General features: G+C 38.9%; 2 protein-coding genes across 3 annotated transcripts in view; one reads left to right on the top strand and one right to left on the bottom strand.

Moving 5' to 3' along the window:
• LOC144630673 (uncharacterized) overlaps positions 1 to 4,372 on the top strand; it is a 29,781-nt gene extending 25,409 nt beyond the window's left edge. Inside the window, exons 17-20 of the mRNA XM_078489039.1 lie at positions 141 to 338; positions 1,434 to 1,712; positions 2,210 to 2,386; positions 3,585 to 4,372. Of these exons, the coding sequence (XP_078345165.1) occupies positions 141 to 338; positions 1,434 to 1,712; positions 2,210 to 2,386; positions 3,585 to 4,219 (1,289 nt within the window). The 3' untranslated portion in view covers positions 4,220 to 4,372. The remainder of the gene's footprint in view (positions 1 to 140; positions 339 to 1,433; positions 1,713 to 2,209; positions 2,387 to 3,584) is intronic.
• A 1,482-nt stretch (positions 4,373 to 5,854) lies between these two features.
• On the bottom strand, positions 5,855 to 17,148 carry LOC144630692 (neuronal acetylcholine receptor subunit alpha-10-like). Of its 2 annotated transcripts, none has more exons than XM_078489067.1 (5): positions 16,574 to 17,148; positions 16,247 to 16,383; positions 12,252 to 12,296; positions 10,727 to 10,836; positions 5,855 to 8,490 (listed from the first exon to the last, which is right to left on the bottom strand). In XM_078489067.1, the coding sequence occupies exons 1-5, from the start codon at positions 16,665 to 16,667 to the stop codon at positions 7,314 to 7,316; spliced, it is 1,563 nt and encodes a 520-aa protein (XP_078345193.1). In that variant the 5' UTR covers positions 16,668 to 17,148; the 3' UTR covers positions 5,855 to 7,313. The 2 variants fall into 2 exon arrangements, with proteins under 2 accessions (XP_078345193.1, XP_078345192.1); XM_078489066.1 differs by lacking the exon at positions 12,252 to 12,296 and adding an exon at positions 12,034 to 12,078 and having other exon boundaries at positions 16,574 to 17,147.
• Positions 17,149 to 18,831: the final 1,683 nt, after the last annotated feature.

The following is an 18,831-nucleotide window of genomic DNA, read 5'->3' as shown; positions in this document are numbered from 1 at the left end:
CTTGTTAAGTACGTACCGGTAGCTCTAATGTCCCGGATAACCGGAAATCCCTCGACCGGGAGCTGGGACTGATATGAATCAAGCAGCATAAATTCATTTATTATGGTAATAAATTTCCTTTATTTTTAATTGTCTTTCAGTTGATAGCAGTGTCCGCTGCCCAGACCCCGGCGACCCGATAAATGGCGACAGGCGCCCGTCTCCCGAGGAAGGCGATGATTACCCACAAGGCACTGTGATACGTTACACGTGTTTTCCTCAGTACGACCTGCATGGTCCCGTGACACGCACGTGTTTGGGTGATGGCAGCTGGAGTGATAAGGCTCCTGAATGCCTCAGTAAGTAAAATTGCTTTCATTGGCCGTTTTCACACTAGAGGACGGACAAATCATCTAGACGGACAAGTTGTCGGACGATTTGTTCGTCTAGTGTGAATTTAAGACAGCTTTTTTACGACTTGTCCGTCTAGACGACCAAGTTGTCCTCGAAAAATCGACGTCTTCCCAGACGGCCAAATCGACGGACAAATTCAGACGACTTGTACGTCCAAAATCGTGCCCGTCCCGTTTTCACACTATGACGATTTGTCCATCCCTTGTGTGAAAACGGCCATTTACTTGTGTTTAAGTCTACAATGAGCCCTTATTTGTCTAAACTGTGGTTTAGAGAAAATGTAGTTGCCATTTATCCGGAAGAGACCTTTGTTCAGAAAAATCGCTCTGGAAATGGAAAATCATTGAGGGCCTAACTATTTTACAAAACGTTCAACATTGAACAAATGAAACAAATTATTTGAGCACTTCATGCCCAATTGTTCCCTTCGGGGATAACGCGGATTTTAATCCTGATGAAGACTAGATAGATTGCATAGATCTGTTGTGGACTATTCGACTGCTGTCAAAATTTTTGTCTTCTTAGATAGGAAACCGTATTAATTCACATAATGGTGGATTTCCACTGACGCGTAAATTTTTACGTGCGTGAAAAAAATTAGAGACAATGTATGAATGTCCTGCGTACACGTTTACGCAAGTCGTTCATACATTGTCTCTAAATTTTTTCCGCACGTAAAAATTTACGCGTCAGTGGAAATCCACCTTAAGACGGAAATCAGGTTGGGTTTTGTTTATCACACGCGAAAAAGACTAAAGCTAGAAATATAGCAATTGCCTCTGGAATAGAGCCAATAGACTGGGAACGTGGTCTCGTGCTTGTCCTAGTCTCCTACATCTCTAACTAGAAGTTCATAATTCTAGTGAACTTCTGCTCTAACCTAGTTATACGTCTCATTTTATCGTCTTCAATTATACTTGTCGTTATTTTAAAGCGGTTTCACCGTCATTAAATTCATATTGGACGATATTCTGTCGTTCCGAGTTTCCGAGTTTCCCGTCCTCCAAATAATTTCGCTAAATAATTCTCTTTGTTTTCAGCTCCTCCGCGATTTCGCGAGACTCCCATTAACGCATCTGTCGCAGAAGGCGAAAGCACTATTTTGTCTTGTTCTGCGTCGACTACGGATACAAAGATCACCTGGTTTAAAGATGGGAAAGTCGTCACTGGAGACAACTTTGCTACATTGCGGAATGGAAATTTACTGATTCTGCGCGCTTACCACGAGGATAAAGGCTGGTACGTCTGTAACGCAACGAACATGGCAGGGACTAAACTGGCTCGCGCTTATGTAAAGGTGGCGCGACCGCTGGACGCAGGTTAGTGTACAATAAATAAAATATGCGTCATTTTTAGTGAAAGAAAGTTGAATCTATTTAATTTCAGAATTTTGAAGAGAGCCGGGTTTGAGAATTTAGGAACCTATAATCATAGCAAAACCTTCTTGATTTTAACGGTTTTCTGCATCCAATAATTTGTTCAGTTACAGCACTTTTAAGATACGTTTTCAAAAATATCCACAAGCTAATGAAAGCAATAGGATATTTCCGAGTCACCCTTTGCCTCTGTTTCAAAACGAGTCTACGTGCGAAACCACTCAAATGAAACTGAGTTTGATTTGCATGAAAATGGCCAGTTGGGGAAACTCATTTTCATATGAATGGTTTCACACGTAGATTCGTTTTTAAACAGAGGTGAAGGGTAACTCGGAAATGGCTTATTAGCCGAAGTCAGCCTAAGGACCGCCTTGGCCTCTTCCGCTAATCACATTAGTGAGATACTTGACGCATCATTGCTTAAACCTCTTTCTTTTAAGATTGCGGCAGACCAACCCTGACGACTCGCGGCAAAATCGTCGGTGGGAAGAAGGTTGAGGCAGGAACTTGGCCTTGGATGGCAAGTTTGTGGAACAAGAAGACAAACAAACATTTTTGCGGTGGATCATTGGTGTCCAGCAGATGGGTTGTTACCGCTGCCCACTGTCTCCCCTCACGTAAGAGATACAAATATCACACAGCGGTCAAACGGCGCGCGCGTGCGCAGTTCCTGCGCAATTCCCGCCAAAATTCTCCATAAAAAGACTCAAATTTTCCGAAAGCTTTCGCTTTAAAGCCAAATGTTAACGCCGTCCATGGAAAGTTAAGGTTTATACGCAACTTATGGATGGGAAATTTGATAATTGGTTTCACTTAGTTTCCAAGCTTGAAATTTTCTTTCACCGTACTATTTCTATAATAATTTCTTACAAAAGTTTGCACACTTTCGAGTCAACTCTTAGAAAAGTTCGAGGCGCCGAAAACCGGACGTGACGTCAATTTTTGCGTTTGACCGCTGTAAAGCGTTTAGATATCTTTTATGCTAATTTGACATTTGTGTTTTATATATAAACAATAGCCTCCATTTGGCGCGAAAATTTCCACTGATATTTGTCCGCGGACTTTATCCGTTCCGAGAAGCGATTGCTTTTCCGGGAAGGTACGAAGCTCGAGGAAAACCGTGATCTTCAAGGAACAGATCATGTCCAAGGACGAATACCAGTGCATATTTTTGATGCCAAATGGAGACTTTCGTGTTTACTATCCTTCAAATATTTTTACTCCTCATTTTGAGAGATCTTTTCCAAAAGTTTTAAAACGTCGAAGTAATTTTGTCGGCGTTCAAAATATCATTTGCTTGTTCAAAATGTTCAGTTCTGTCCAGTTCAGTTAACAGTTTACTTGGGATAAACAACTAAAGGTGCTAACGTAAAACGCAAAGTTCAAAACATTTGGGAAATATTTAAAAATTATTCCACGAGCGTGCGTTGGATATAAGATCGTTATGGCTATAACGATCTCATATCCAACAAGCGCGATTGGAATAATTGTTTTATAAAAACGCCCAAAGAATTGCAATATTTTAGTTCCCAAGCTGTTTTCGTTGACACGTATCGGTAATATGGTATATGAGCTCATATACCATTGTCTGTTAATCAATCAAAACGCAGGAACTGCAATATATTACTGCTAGGTTTTAATAATACCTTTTATTCCCCTTTTTTAGATGGATTACATGACGTATTTAGACCAATCACGCACGCGGAAAATATTTGATGGATTATAAAAAATAATCTCACCTATGATATTATGATAATAAACCAACCAAAACTGTCTTTCGTTATATGGCTATACTGTTTTCTTTTTATATTGCAGCTGATATAGTTCACGATATCGAGGTTCGTCTTGGTAAACTGTACACAGACAAGATCAAACATCCAGAGCGCGGCAGGGCACAGTTCATTGGCGCTGACCGCATTATAATTCATCCTCAATTCTCGGCGGACCGCTCCGACTTCGAATCGGATTTGGCGCTGATTCACCTCAGCAGTGATGCTGACATCGACGACAACGACTACGTCAAACCAATCTGCCTTCCTCTGCGTAAACGTGACGCTGATGCAACTCTTTTAAAGACTGGTAACGAGGGGGTCATAACAGGCTGGGGCGGAAAGAAAGAGTTCGGTAGGACCCTTAAGAGAATGCACCAAGTCACTCTACCCATCGTGGACCAAAACTTGTGCAAGAAAGCGCACCAAAAATATGTCCTGACGAGCAACATGTTCTGCGCTGGTCATCACAATGGGACACTTGGTGACGCATGTCAAGGAGACTCGGGAGGACCGCTGGCCATCGAAAACAGCGGTTCAGCAAGCGACGATGACCAACGCTGGGTGCTCGCTGGAATAGTTTCCTGGGGGGATGGCTGCGGCAGAATTGGAAAATATGGCGTGTACACCCGGGTGTCCGTTTTTGCTCGGTGGATAAATGACCAGATTAATGACGATTAAAAACCTCAAATTGTTGTTCCGAGGAAATCTTTATAAAATGAATTGAAAGTAATCGCTTTAGAGCTTTGTTGTAGTTTTACGAATAAATGTAAAGTAGTTTTCAAACAGCCTTCTTTAAAAGCAGAATAAAAATAACATTTAATGAGAATCTCACCTTTGAGTAAAGACTGGTTCCATGATTCTCCACCTAACACCCCGTGTACACTACAGCAAATATTAATTGTTGTGTTGTCAGGCAAAACACTTTACTTTTACAGTGCCTCTCTTCATGAACACCCATTTACAAAAGACCCCGGCGAATTTAATACTGGATGCTCATTTAGCCACCGCGCCTGAAAGTGTCAAGTTGTACTTTCAGTAAATCTGGATATTTCTTCGGTCGCAAGACAAAATTTGCGGATGAAATGGTTGTTAACAGGGCCCGCTCAGCAAGTTTTCGAGTGGGGGGGCTAAAGACGGACGCGTGAGCGAAATTAGCGGTGGTGGGGGGGAGGGGGGGGGGGGTATATGCTTGAACTTTTGATGTTAATTCCTCTAAAATGACGAAAAATACATTTATAAATAGCAAACTAAATTTCATCTCCTTAAAGAAACGTTGCTCACCAACCCGTGAAGCTTCTCGCTGATTGAGATAAAACCAGGACACATAAAAAAGAGGAGCACTAAGTTTTTGGTTATTGTTAAAAGATCAAGGTCGGGACTGTTGTTATCGTACCTCTGTCAACTGGACTCGGCAATCACCTGAACAATTTGTTTGGGAACCTTATAAACTTAACCCAGTCATGAATTCGGATTGAAATTAACCGATTCCGTTTTCCTGAGAGGTCCGCCTGCAAAAAGAAGCCATTTAAAAGACATAAACCTGTACTAGCACAAGGCTACAACTGAAAATTTTTTCGATAATTATAGCGACTTATAACTAATTTATGACAATGTTTGTTGTTAACCTATCTGCGCGTCTACTTTGCCAGTAACTTTTGTCCCTTATTACTTAACTAACAAATTTTTTGCTTCGTTAATTTTTTTATTTTATTTATTTATTTATTTTTGCACAAAAGTGGAGGGGCTAAAGCCCCCCTAGCCCCTCCCTCTGCGCGGTCCCTGGTTAACCTTGCGCTTGTCTCCGGTTTAATAAAAGAGGTGAAAACGATTAAGTCCGAATCCTTGTGCGAAAAAAGCGATCCGAGTTCCTCGTATATAAACGAATCCGGAACCTTTTTCTTTTTCTTTTGAATACGTGTTACGAGGATTTATCGGTAGCGACTCTAACCTTCTTCTTCACTCCCACCCCCTCACCAAATGTTTTGATAGCTCCTAGTACAGAGTCATTTACTACCATTAAAAAACCTCGCTATTTCGGACTCGGTTATCTCGAATTATCCGCTATTTTGAACAGTTTGCGAGTTCCCTGGACCTTATTTTAACCTAATCCCTCGCTATCTCTAACTGTGATAGTTAGTACAGTACTGTATCAATCTTACAAAAATGAGCCAGCCCTGTTATTTCAGATCAGCGCCATCTCGAACAGTTATTATTCTCCCTTGGGCTTTAATTTAGAATTGACAGCTCTTATGGATGAAAAGGATTTGGAGCCACGCCTACCAAAATACCAATATGCGACATTAACGAACAAACCATTATTAAATGATGATTTAATCAACAGCTTTAAACTAGCTTTTATGTAAACCGGGAAAGTACGAAATGATTTTCAAAACCAAAACAGTTGTTAACGACATAGCATGACATTTAGTAAAAATTTTAGGTTATAAAATTTCCTTCCTTTTTTTAATTAATTTAATTAGAGCAAACTTGTTTTTATTATTTACATGTAGCTTGATTTCATGCTTTTATATAGCATTCGTGTTGTTACATTTTCCATTTTTCTGTTAAATAACAATACAAAAAAACTTAATTTAATGCAAAGTATTGTTCATATTGTCAAGGAAACTTCAAAACCTATTTAAAATGGATATTCAATAGAAAAACGTTCTTATTGAAAGTTCTTACGAATGCTTAAAAAATTGTTGTACAACGTTGCAGGCGGAAAATTTAGTAACAACATCAACAAAAACATTTACAAATTCGACGGTGAAAACAGCTCAAATTCAATACTGTTGTCCGTTCCACTTTGTACCAACATGGCGCTGCGTTTAAGAGGAAATCCGCCAGGACTTCGAGTAGTTATTGGACAAAATTATGTACCAAAACTATTTACACTGATTGCAAGCTTTTGTGTTACTGCTTCAAATATCTTATCGAAAGAAATCTTTTCTAACAACACCAAACATCGAAAACAAATTTTGAAGTTCCACTGAATTGCTATGAATCGCTTAAAAGACGTGAGCTTTTGCCCATAGCTTGTGAACTTTGAATATCATTTTCTCAGACTCTGATAAGAAATGGTTGTTGGTGTTATCACGGATAATTACTTACATCTTTACCTTTTATCAAGGGTAGGAAATAACGCAATAGGATTTAAATTATTCTGGTACTTGATTTTTGTCCAACTTTAATAAATATTACTCGACTTCCTAGTGGATTCCGTCTTAAAAATACTTCTTCTAATCCATTTAACAAGACGGAAAAAGATTTGAGAACGAGGGTATTCCTCATCTTTCTCGTTGCTGCTATGATTCGAGCCTCTAATTACGTGACTACTTTTACAAAGTTCAAGTTACACACGTCAAACGAAGAGACATACATAACATAACTCTTGTCTCTTGCGTGACCTATTCCATTAACCCTCCATCTCACGTAGGGAGGACTTGTCACTTGCGTAACTGCTTACATTCAATTCAATCCACGTAGGTCACTGGATACAGAAAAATCTCAATTATAAATTGTGTTTTCTCTCGCGTGACTACCGGTTGTTCAATGTAATTCAAATCACGCAAAGCACAAAAACAACTTCGATATAAGCTCACGTAACGGCTACCTGCCTCTTGAGTGAATAGATGGATAAAGAAACGCCTCGAATTTAATGTTGAAGATGTTTTTCTCGTGCGTGACTACAGTTTGTTCCTGTCACGTAAGTAACGCAATAGACACCATTCCTTAGTGGTGGCGTACGCGCGTTCATGTCTTTCTTTGAATGCTACCGCTTTCTGATGAATGGTAACAGTAGAATAACGAGAGTAGACACAAAAAACACCACAACAAACAACACCATGAAGGCTCGATCGACAATGGCGGCAGCAATTCTGCATTCGGCAGCCTGCTTTTCAGAATCCTTTTGATCTTTCACTGCTGAAGAGATCGTCTGCAGTTCAGATGCCACGCAATCTTTCTTAAACCTGTGCCGTACTTCCTGCCCTGATAACTCGCCTTTCGAGTCCGAGAGCCCGGTATCAGAACCTGCGGTAGCTCTGACATCGACGGAAAGTAACTTAGGCTCGGTTTTTGTCGAGTTATTCACACCGTTTCCAAGTTTTGCTTGGTTTTCGGTGACGCTGTACATGGAAACATCGCTATCACGTTTAGGCCTTTGTTTGAGACTTTTAAGAAAGCTAAAAGGATTGTATGGTTTGTTTTTATTACGATCAGTTCCTTCAATGATTTCAATGTTGAAGCACAGTACAGGCGCGAGACGATGAAAGAGGAATTTCCGTAACCTTGGTGATAAGCCTTTCCCGTACAAATAGCTGTAGTACACCTTTAAACTGATGCCAGTGGCTACAAGCGCCAGGGCCACTTCTATGATGGAGCTTGTGTAGTACATTCCAATAACTGGGACCGCTTCGGAAGTGGGAGGAATGCTCTCGGCGACCAGCAGTAGAAATACTGTCATACTCAACAACACGGTGATCACAAACGATAATCTCTCACCACACTCCACAGGGATGTAAAAGGAAAAGAAGGCAAGTAGAGCTATGAGAAAATTCGGGATGATCAGATTGAAGGTATAGTACAACGAACGTCTTTTAAGGTGTATAACAAATGTGATGTCAGGGTATGTCTCATTTGGACAACAAGCGTACACAATGACGTTTTTGTTGATGTCGATCGAAGTGACGTTCCATTCGCCATTATCAACCTTTTCGATAGCTATAGGCGCTAAATCTCGCTTGCGAATCAGATCAAGCTGACCCGTGTGGAACAGCCAAGAACCAAACTTGAGCATGCATTGCTGGTTGTCAAAAGGAAAGTCACGCACGTCAAAGTGACACGAGGTTTTGAAGATGAAAGGCGCTGCCCAGTAACAATACCCGTCATATCGGACGCGAATAAGTGTCTTTACGTTATCCATTCTGCCATCAAATTCTTCAAACACACTGTAAAGATGAAGAAAGAAGGGAACTTAGCAACGGGAATCAGAATGGTTGCTAATGTGGGTATCGTGATGATGTTCACAAGGGTATAGAGCGGTTTTCACTTGAGTGTCGAAGGTAATTCGCTTTTACTTTGGTTTTGCATTACTAAGCTTAGTGATTGGTTTAAAAAAAACTGGCGCCACTTTTTCAACCAATCAGAAGTAAAACCAAAACCAATCATGACTCGCACGCGCACGTTTTCCCGCGCTTTACGCCGGCTACATGTATTTGCTTCAAGTTTGGTTTGGTTCAATGGATTGTCTGTGTCTTTTGCGATTGGCCAGATTAATTACATTGGTTTTGGCTTTACGACACTCAATCGAAAACTGCTCTATGGTGGCTCCAACTTATAAGTCTGTGAATGAAACCTTAGTATGTGACCATTCAAATCAAAGCCATTGAGCAGTACTTTCGTATGGAACTTTTTCTGTACAAGGTGGTTCAAACTTTTAAGTCTGTGGATGAAACCCTAGTGTGTGACCATTCAAATGAAAGCTATTAAGCAGTACTTTTATGTTGTACTGTTTATTAAGCTGTACAAGGTAGTTCTAACTTTTACGTTTGTGGATGAAACTCTGGTGTGTGGCCATTCAACTGAAAGCTATTGAGCAGTACTTTGATGTGGTACTGTTCATTATGTTGTACAAGGTGGTTCTAACTTTTAAGTCTGTCGATGAAACCCTCGTTTGTGACCATTCAACTGAAAGCTATTGAGCAGTACTTTGATGTGGTACTGTTCATTATGCTGTGCAAGGTGGTTCTAACTTTTTTAGTCTGTGGATGAAACCCTTGTGTGTGACCATTCAAATAAAAGCTAAAAATCCTTGCGTTTTTAGTTTTTTATCAGTTTTTTTTAAGACCCAAGTGTGTTCCCATTCAAATGAATGGAAGCTATCGAGCAGTACTTTCAGCAGCCCTTTTTTTGCTGTACAAGGTGGTTCTAACTTTTTAGTCTGTGGATGAGACCCTAGTGTGTGCCCATTCAAATGAAAGCTATTGAGCAGTACTTTCATGTGGTACTGTTCATTATGCTGTACAAGGTGGTTCTAACTTTTAAGTCTGTCGATGAAACCCTCGTGTGTGACCATTCAACTGAAAGCTATTGAGCAGTACTTTGATGTGGTACCAGGGGCGTATCTAGCCTATAGGCCCGTAGGCCCGGGCCTACAAATTTTTTAACTTACTCGTATTTTTTAAATGTACAGTAGAAAAAATTCAAGGTGCTGCACTTCCAAAATGAAATACAGGGAAATTTTTTAACACATCTTAGCATTATATGTCTCGAAACTCCCCTTTCGTGATAAGATCAAGGCTAATCTAGCAAGTGCAAACTGTGGAACCTTCTGGGTTAGCCAGGTGGAAGGCAAACGCACAACTCCATGTGCTGTTGAAGAAAAGAGCGTTTATTTACGAACGAGCGAAAATAGGTGCAAATAATATTCCTTGTCATGTCATGTTAGAACTATAAGCTGCCGAAATACACGCAGAATCACCAAAAAGTCGGAAGGAGAAAGTATACGGTCTTGATCTTAAAAACCTCCCCGGTGGACCTATACACCACCCCCTCCCCCCCCCCCCAAAAAAAAAAAAAAAATACAAAAACAAATACCTAGCGATCGACCAGGCCTACAACTCTTTAAAAAGCTGGCTACGCCCCTGTGTGGTACTGTTCATTATGCTGTGCAAGGTGGTTCTAACTTTTAAGTCTGTCGATGAAACCCTCGTTTGTGACCATTCAACTGAAAGCTATTGAGCAGTACTTTGATGTGGTACTGTTCATTATGCTGTGCAAGGTGGTTCTAACTTTTTAGTCTGTGGATGAGACCCTAGTGTGTGCCCATTCAAATGAAAGCTATTGAGCAGTACTTTGATGTGGTACTGTTCATTATGCTGTACAAGGTGGTTCTAACTTTTTAGTCTGTGGATGAGACCCTAGTGTGTGCCCATTCAAATGAAAGCTATTGAGCAGTACTTTGATGTGGTACTGTTCATTATGCTGTACAAGGTGGTTCTAACTTTTTAGTCTGTGGATGAGACCCTAGTGTGTGACCATTCAACTGAAAGCTATTGAGCAGTACTTTCATGTGGTACTGTTCATTATGCTGTACAAGGTGGTTCTAACTTTTAAGTCTGTGGATGAAACCCTAGTGTGTGCCCATTCAACTGAAAGCTATTGAGCAGTCACTTGATCACTTACTTGTTATACAGGACAATGTCCGGCTGCCATATCTGAGAAGAATCGAGGGCGATATGTTTCACTCCTCCGTAGTCTGCAGGATTCCACTTGATGAGTTGATTTGTCCATTCCTGCGTCGAGAAATATATAAATTTGAATTCTTGTCTCATTACAGTTTTCTAACATGTAAATGACTTAATGCATTCAACTTTTGTTTGGAAAAAAATACTGTTCCTGAAAGGAAATTTGTGCTAAGAAGGGACGGAACATACTCCGTTAGAGAGTAGGTAGCCTTAGGGGCCATTTTGTTTCCTCATACAATCTAGAAACTAGCCCCTGAGTTTTAATACCGCCAGCTGTTGCTTTTATTCAGTTTTTTGAAAATTTCCTCTATCAGACTATTGACTCCCCTGACATATGCAATGGTTGAAGAATGGACTTCCAGCAGTAGTTAGTTCTCTATTTTCAAGTTAGTAAGCATCACGACTATCATGACTGTAATGATTTTACCAAATTTCTGAACAGCCAAAATTTATATTTGTGTCGTAAGAAATCTAAAAATAACGGTCCATTTTCTTTAACAATTGCTATATTAGAGCATTGAAACTGAAAAAAAGCGTCTTTGTCTGCGGATGGCCCGGATGGAAATGGATTGCGATTTGAAAGATTAAGGCTTAATTTTTCAAATGGTTTCTGCACGTCTTCAAAAACTCGATGTTTTTAGCTGCGGTTTGATTCCTCGCAGGAAAATACGGTTATACCTTCCTTTAGATGTTCACAATTGCAAGTAGTGATTTCCACCCAGGGGGGTACTCCGGGATCCAAGTGACGGGGATGTGCGAAGGATTTTTTTTTGAGTCGAACTTTTCGATTCCGGGATTTTTTTGGGTAGGAGAATTTGGCAGGTATTTGTTTGGGTGACTTGATTTAAATAGGGGATTTTTTGGGGTATTAAAATCAAACTAAAGTGCCTTGGCGCGGCCTTGGCAATTAAAGGGGTAATTTGACAAGGGATTTTTTTGGGCGTTTTTTTTTGGTCCAGGGATTTTTTTGGGTAATGTCGGGAGACTTAGGGATTTTTTTGGGTCCTGAGTTTTGCCTCCATTCGATCATCCCCGTCACTTTGATCCCGGACTACCCCCCCCCCCTGGGGATTTCCATGGGTTAAGTTGGCTACCACTGATTTCAGAACAGCTTAGACCAAAAATCTGCTAAATCCCCGTGACGTAACCCCTTTAAGATGCCACAAGTCGCTCGAAAGGAAAAACGTTTCTCAAAAGATTAAAAGTTACAAAGCAACTTTAACTGTTCGGTGTTATAAGCCTTACCTGCCGAACCCACATGTCTGTCGTAAGAATTTGGTGTCTTTCGTCCTGTAACAGTAATAACTAAGGTTTAACGCACGCTCAATTAAATTCGTCCCCAGCCCACTCTCCATCATCGAAGTGAATGTCGCGAGACATTCAATTTGTTTGACCGCTGATCAAAAGTCACGTAGATTCGTGATGGAGAGAGGACCTGGGAACGAGTTGGTTCCAGGACTCACCTGCCGGACCCAAACACTACTAGTGAGAATTTGGAATTTTTCGTCCTGGAATGAAAATTAAGAACAATGTTGTAGTTAGGGTTAATTTAAGGAATGTTAGCTTATGATTAAAAGGACTATGTCACGGGAATTTCGCGATTTTTTGGTCTAAACTGTTCAAAAATAAGTGGTAGGCAACTTTAACCGTGAAAACAATGTCTTTGAACATTTATCTGAAGATATAATCTTTATTTGGGAACAGAAATCAAACTTCCTCTATAAATATCGATTTTTTGAATGCGCGCGGAAACAACTTGAAAACGTTGACTAACGTTTTCAAATTGCAATTCATTTCCTTTCGGGCCATCTGCAGCCAAACGCGCTTTTAAACAGTTTAAGTGCTCTAAAATTGTAAATGTTAATAAAATGGACCATTTTTTTTGGTTTCCTACGACACAAACATAAATTTAGGCTGTTCAAAAATCTGTTAAAATCCGTGACATAGTCCCTTCAAGTTAATACGTATGATAAAACTTCAGTTCTGACTTCGCACAATTAGTGGTTAGTATTAGAACTCTTCCTGATGTAAAGTATATGAAATGTTTCATACGTGAACCGTGGATGCATGTAGATGTAATATATCAAACACGAGCGACAGTGTTTCATCGGATATCCAAACACTGAGAAGAGAGTTGAAAATACGACGCGCAGCGGAATTTTTATGACGAAATTCGAGGCGTTTGGTAGGCGATGAAACACTGCCTCGAGTGTTAAATATATCTTCTCAATCGAAACAAAAACTACGGAGTAAACGGAGAAGAAAAATCGTAAAAATCTATGCTAATAAAAGACCGGGTATTCAAACCATCTTAACGGTTATGATTTTCTTTAAAATAAAAATAAAAAATAATAAATATGTGTTTATAGTGGTCATGCACTTAGCTTCATATCTCAACGAGATAACTAGTTTACAGGCATGCCACTAAAACAGAGGAAACAAATAATTTTATAAATGAACATAACATGGTTAAAAATCCCAACTGGCTTCGCAACGCAAAGTCTTCAAAAATCGCAACGACTTGCGTACGCGTACGCAAGTCGTTCATACCTTGTCTCTAAATTTCTTCACGCACATAAACGCACGTAAAAAAATTACGCGTCAGTGGAAATCCAGCATTAGTCGAGAGAATGGCGGTCTTTGCTGACGTCATGGCTCAATAGCATGCGACTTTGCGGAGAGAAGGCATCATACTTTTTGCCAATTGACTCCATATGTTTAAAGAGCTTGTGAAACTTAATAATCATCGGAATTTTCAGGTCTTTGCGTCTAATGTTAAAGGAGATATTGGTTTTAAAAAACTGCAAAATTTCTGGGTGGCAAAAAGCGCTATAATGAGCCCATACATTCTTTGTACAATTTTGAGTTTTCAAACCCAGATAGCAGAAAAAGTGTTTAATACATCGAGCTGAAATTTATAGCGAAAGTTAATCGTGCTATGTTCTCTCAATATTTATAATTAATTTTTTTGGAGCTCGATCAGAAACTGAAGCACTTATGCTATATGAGGCAAACATTGTAAACAAAGATTTCCTTGTATGGCTGTGCGCGGAAGTTGTATTGCAACATATCTCGCGCGCGGGCGGAAGTAGACGAGGGCGTTTTAAAGCCTTCTAGACATTACTAACTTTAGAATTGAAATCTTAGACGAAGCGATATCTTATCTTATAACCACCATGTACCAGCAATGGATTAAAATCACCGAGATATCCCACGAAACAAGATACAGCTCTCAACAAACACATTCAAATCCTATCAAATGTCGAAATAAAGTAGGAATTAAATTTTAAAGGAAAAAAATTGCCTTAGAGCTGAAATTCCAAAACACACCTCTTTCCTGATTAACTTTCTAAGCATAAGTTTTGTTTTCTTTTCTTTGCGTTTATCTTCCTTCCTCAAGGCAAGTCACTGTTTCTTTTCCAGTAGTGTTGTTTTTGTGTCGTTCTGTCAAGCGTGAAGGTCGAAAAAAAGAGAAAAAAATCGACAAACCGACAATGCAAGCACGGTCAAATATTCAAATTCTTGACGACTTTAAATATTAAGAGCGAATATTTTCACGTTCTTCTTTTTGGATTGTAAACAATTCAATTGTGGAGCATTTGCATAAATTAACTAAATTAAGCTTTTGCCAGCTTTTAGTATTACTATCATAAACTCTTGTATGTCTTTGTTTTAAAGTCATTCAACAATATCTTAACAAAAACCTGGCTTCATCTCGCCTTGTTGACCCGGGTATTAAAGCATTGTGTCAAAACAGAGAACGCACTCGATTACGTGAATGCAAAACAGTCAAAGTACTTCAACAACTCTAAGACGTTCTCTCTTGCGCATTTCGCAATCGCCAGACTAGGATGTTTATTATTCTATTTGAGAGGTTGGTTTCACTATGACCAGATTAAAATAAACTTAAATTGTCCTTTTCATAAAACGCGAACAAGCGTAACCTTTAATTATGTTTTGTTGTAGAAACGAGCAGTTTGAGCCTTTTGTTTTGAAATTTCGGTTGAAAACACAATTAAACTGAAAAGAACATTGACAATGGTTCAGGTACCGTGGAATTTAAAATCGCGTGCACTAATTTTATGATCAGGTTTCCCTAAAAAGACTCTCATAATTTTCTACGTGACCGTATCTGCAAGGAAACCCAGAAGAGCGTAAAAACTTCTGCGGTTAAATTGCACGCTATGACCTGCATGAAAATGTCTTAAACGAAGGCTTTGTACATTATTAAGCAATAAACGCTCAAACATCAAGGAGGAGGCCTTGCGCTTAATTAAAACATTTGCGTTAGCTCTGATAATAATGATATAAAATTATTTTTCTTTGCGAGAATTAAAATCACCTGGCATTGTAGGTTATCTATAGATGACCATAGATATTGCAATGTCATTGTAATTGCAATGCTGTAAATGTTTCAAAACTGAACCAGAGCGGCGTCCAGTGATGTGTCACACAGATCAATCATGTTGCACGTTGCCACGCGCGTTTCTAACTCGGCAACAGTTCGTGAAACTTTCCATTTCCGACTAAAAATATCTTCAGTTCTCTCAAAAAAGCTCTCAGAAAACCAAGAAATACAAACAAAATGTGTATACAAACTAACAGGTGTCCCCAGCTAATGAATTGCTTTTAAAATTACATATTCGTTAGCCAATCGGATAATTGAAATAATGGTTTTATCTTTAATTACGAAATGCGTCATTTACTAGAGTAAATGTTTATTTAATGTGACGAAGAGCGCGCGCGCTTCAAGAGACACTTCCTTTCTAAAACCCTTCAGAAATCGCACGTTTTATACCGCTAAGTAAAACATAAAAAATCAATACATTCGTAAAATAATTGAGCTGCTGACAGGGCGATACAAAAATTTACACTACATATGATATATGTTTTGTTCTTCCAGCGGACTTTGAGTCCATTCCACTATAAAACGAGAACGAAAACCTGTCGTTAAAATAACGCAGGGTCAAGGTTCCAAAATTACAGCGCAGTATGAAACTGCTGCGAAGCAATTCTTTAAATAATTTGTTATTCTGAAACTTTCATTTTAAGACAATATGCTAATTAACGGACCTTCTAGTCATTCATACCCGCATTATAAACTCGCACGTCTGTGCTAAATTTCTTTGAAACTAAAGCAGACGAAGCTCATACGGTAGTCATAAAACGAAAACTCGCACGAAACTTTCATGTTTTATATTACTTCAATAAAACAAATACGGTCTTTTAATAATCAATAGTTCTTTGGTTTGAAATAGTTTTGTTCGCTTGAATTGTCCGTTGATAACTGTGTGAAGTACTTCATTCAAGAATTAAGACAACTCGGTATTCAAGAAACAGGAAGTTCGAAGCTATTTCGAGCGGAGTACAGCTTATAAAGCTGATTTCTAGCGGTAAACTCAAACGCTACACGGAAATATATAATACCTATACCACCAGAAAATAAAATATTGCTAACCATTTCTATAACGCCGTGGAAAGTGATATCCAATGTGACATTTACAGCTTCCGAATGGTTGATCACTGGTCGCACATTCGCATTGGTGCTTTTCAGGACGTGCTCAACTAAATCTTTCTCGCCTTTATTTGAAGCGCCTGAAGCGAAAAAAAGACAAATTAGTTTAAAATATTAAACATTGTCAAGTAAATTTGAGTTAGACAACAAAATATCAAAGACAGCATAGCTGATTAGGAGTCATGGAAAACTAATTGTATGGATAAAGTTTTGGTATCTCTTTCTAAACCGCTCTACCCAGAGTATAGATGCGCAAATTACTGTCTTTACCTTCGGCTAATCTCTTGTGACCAAAAGAGATATCCGTAGTCAAAACAAGTCCAGCAGTAAATAGAACGAAGGACCAGAAATTGTGTTTTGCCATCGCAGCTAAGATCTGAACAGTAATGTTAAACAACGCAGGTTAAACAATATAAGTCAGTTCGCTTACGGCAATATATCACGAGGGGACCTGTGACGTCACTCTGTATGTATTACGTTATAAATAGCGTAAATGTATAATTTATGTACCTTGCATAAACAATAACACCGAACACAGCACGTTTCCGCAGTCAATATTCAGCTTGCTTTTAATACCACCAAACTATGTGGATTAAATCGTCAAAATATGTTACAATATTATTGCATTTTCGTGTCTTTATGTAATATTTATAGTTGGGCTTTTTTCGATTTCATTTTTGACCGCAAATTTTTTCACGCTTTATTCATCTTTCAGTTTTAATACTCACTTCCGTTCGAGAAGAGTTCCGGTCTTAGATGGGGCGTTGAACATAGAGAAAACAATCTTGTTTTGATAATATATTATCTGGCTTAAAAGTTTGTATGCGGACAGTAAAAGGAAAATTCGAAATCCTTCTTTTTTTGACTGGCTAGCCTACAACTACAACTGGGGTGGGGGGGAGGGGGGAGGGGGAGCGCTTAAATAAAAAAAAACGCGAGTGAAAAAAAGGGAGAAAGATTCGCTTTTAAGCCTGACTCCCACTCAAATTGTCCGTTTTTTTTTTCACTCGCCTCAACACTTAAAACGCTCGATGGAATATTCAGCGCTTGCTCGTCCAAACTACGCCTCTTTTGCAAGCTGCCGAGCGGCTTGTAGAACAGACTGAATAAAATCTTTCTCAAAGTCTCTAATATATTTTTCATTTTGTTTTTACCAAGCTTTAACATTAACCATTATTTCTTTTCAAATAAATATTGTTTTAAATAATAAAAAATGGGACAGAGCAAAAATGATAAAACAATGATAACAACTGAATTCGCGCGCTCGTCAAGTCGATCGCGTGTACGTACGCATGCATCTTAAACAGTACTTAAATTATTTATACAACTAGATAAATAATTATTTTAATGCCTTTGTGACACGTTGTTTAACCTGTCACAGCAAACTACTTAACCTCATCTTTAGTCAAATAGTACTCTTCTAAAAGACAGATGGATGCCTCTTCCATTAGCTCGTTTTTAAATTATGCAATTAAATATGCTATTTATTCTGTCACATAAATTGATATGTCGCTCTCAAATGGTTGAGCCATTGGCTAATGCCTTTCCGTTGAATGGGGTATTTCCAGATGAAGTCGTTTTTTTTTTTGTAGAAAATTAGAAAATTAGCTTCAAAATCGAAAGAAACTCGGTTTAATAATTCAAAATCCTGGCCAACCCCTAGCTAGTGGTTTCTCGCCTTTCTTAAAAAAAAAACAACAAACATCTAATTTACATCTGGACCCCATTTGAACTTATGCTGAAAAAGGTTACAGTATTTTTAACCGAAACGTCCATTTTTAATTTTTGTTTTAGTCAGAGTCAATAATATTTTTCTATTTTTAATCATGCCTGACTACAATTACTGATTTTCAATAATTCACTAAGGTAGAGAAATAACGAAAAGGCAATAATAATAAAACGGGAACAAGAAAGGCCTAGATTAGAGAAGTGTATGACAGATTACGAAAGCGCTATCCGTGGTGAGTCGAAGCTCCTCGTGATGTTGCAAATACTGTTGACTTTTTAATTGTAATCGAACTGGAAAATGACGAGTGGGATTTACACCCGCGTAAGTCAAGATGAGTGGGAGTTATCTCGCGAGATCACGGAAAGTGTGTTATGTGTGCCCTATATAATTTATCTCGGCCCTTACAACGACAGTTATCGGAAAGCGTACGCGAATTTATCGGTTCTATCCTTGACTAATATGATCTCCTGTCAGCTATTTTTTCGCCGTCCTCACCGCGCGCTCATCGATGGAAAAAACCCGAAAAAATAGAGGGCTGTGGACAGTCTAGTCAGTTAATTGTCTCAGCTGCTTGCTTTGTAAAACCAATTAAAAATATTTTGTTTCCCGGAAAAATCGAAAAATGGATATCGTGGGAACAAAAAAAGACATAAAATCAGCCGTTTCGTGACTGGAGGCTTTGGCAAAATAATTTTTGCCAAGAAACACCCCCGTTGTCTAATTTTTAAGACTTTTAAACCACTTCTGTTCAAGAGTTATTTATGTATGTATTGCGCTGTCAATTCTAGTGGTAAGAAAC

Source organism: Oculina patagonica, chromosome 11 (genome assembly GCF_052425735.1).
Source record: "Oculina patagonica isolate OP01 chromosome 11, crgOcupat, whole genome shotgun sequence".
Taxonomy (NCBI): domain Eukaryota; kingdom Metazoa; phylum Cnidaria; class Anthozoa; order Scleractinia; family Oculinidae; genus Oculina; species Oculina patagonica.
Note: the sequence above shows the minus strand (reverse complement) of the source record. Positions and strands in the feature narration are given on the sequence as shown.

What these genes read in the sequence shown, in the direction of transcription:
- LOC144630692 (XM_078489067.1), bottom strand. Translation starts at nt 16,667, where the DNA reads ATGGCAAAACACAATTTCTGGTCCTTCGTTCTATTTACTGCTGGACTT. An exon ending in TCCACGGCGTTATAGAAATG is followed by an intron (nt 12,297 to 16,246) that starts GTTAGCAATATT and finishes TTTTCATTCCAG; the next exon opens with GACGAAAAATTCCAAATTCT. An exon ending in GACATTGTCCTGTATAACAA is followed by an intron (nt 8,491 to 10,726) that starts GTAAGTGATCAA and finishes TCATCTTTACAG; the next exon opens with TGTGTTTGAAGAATTTGATG.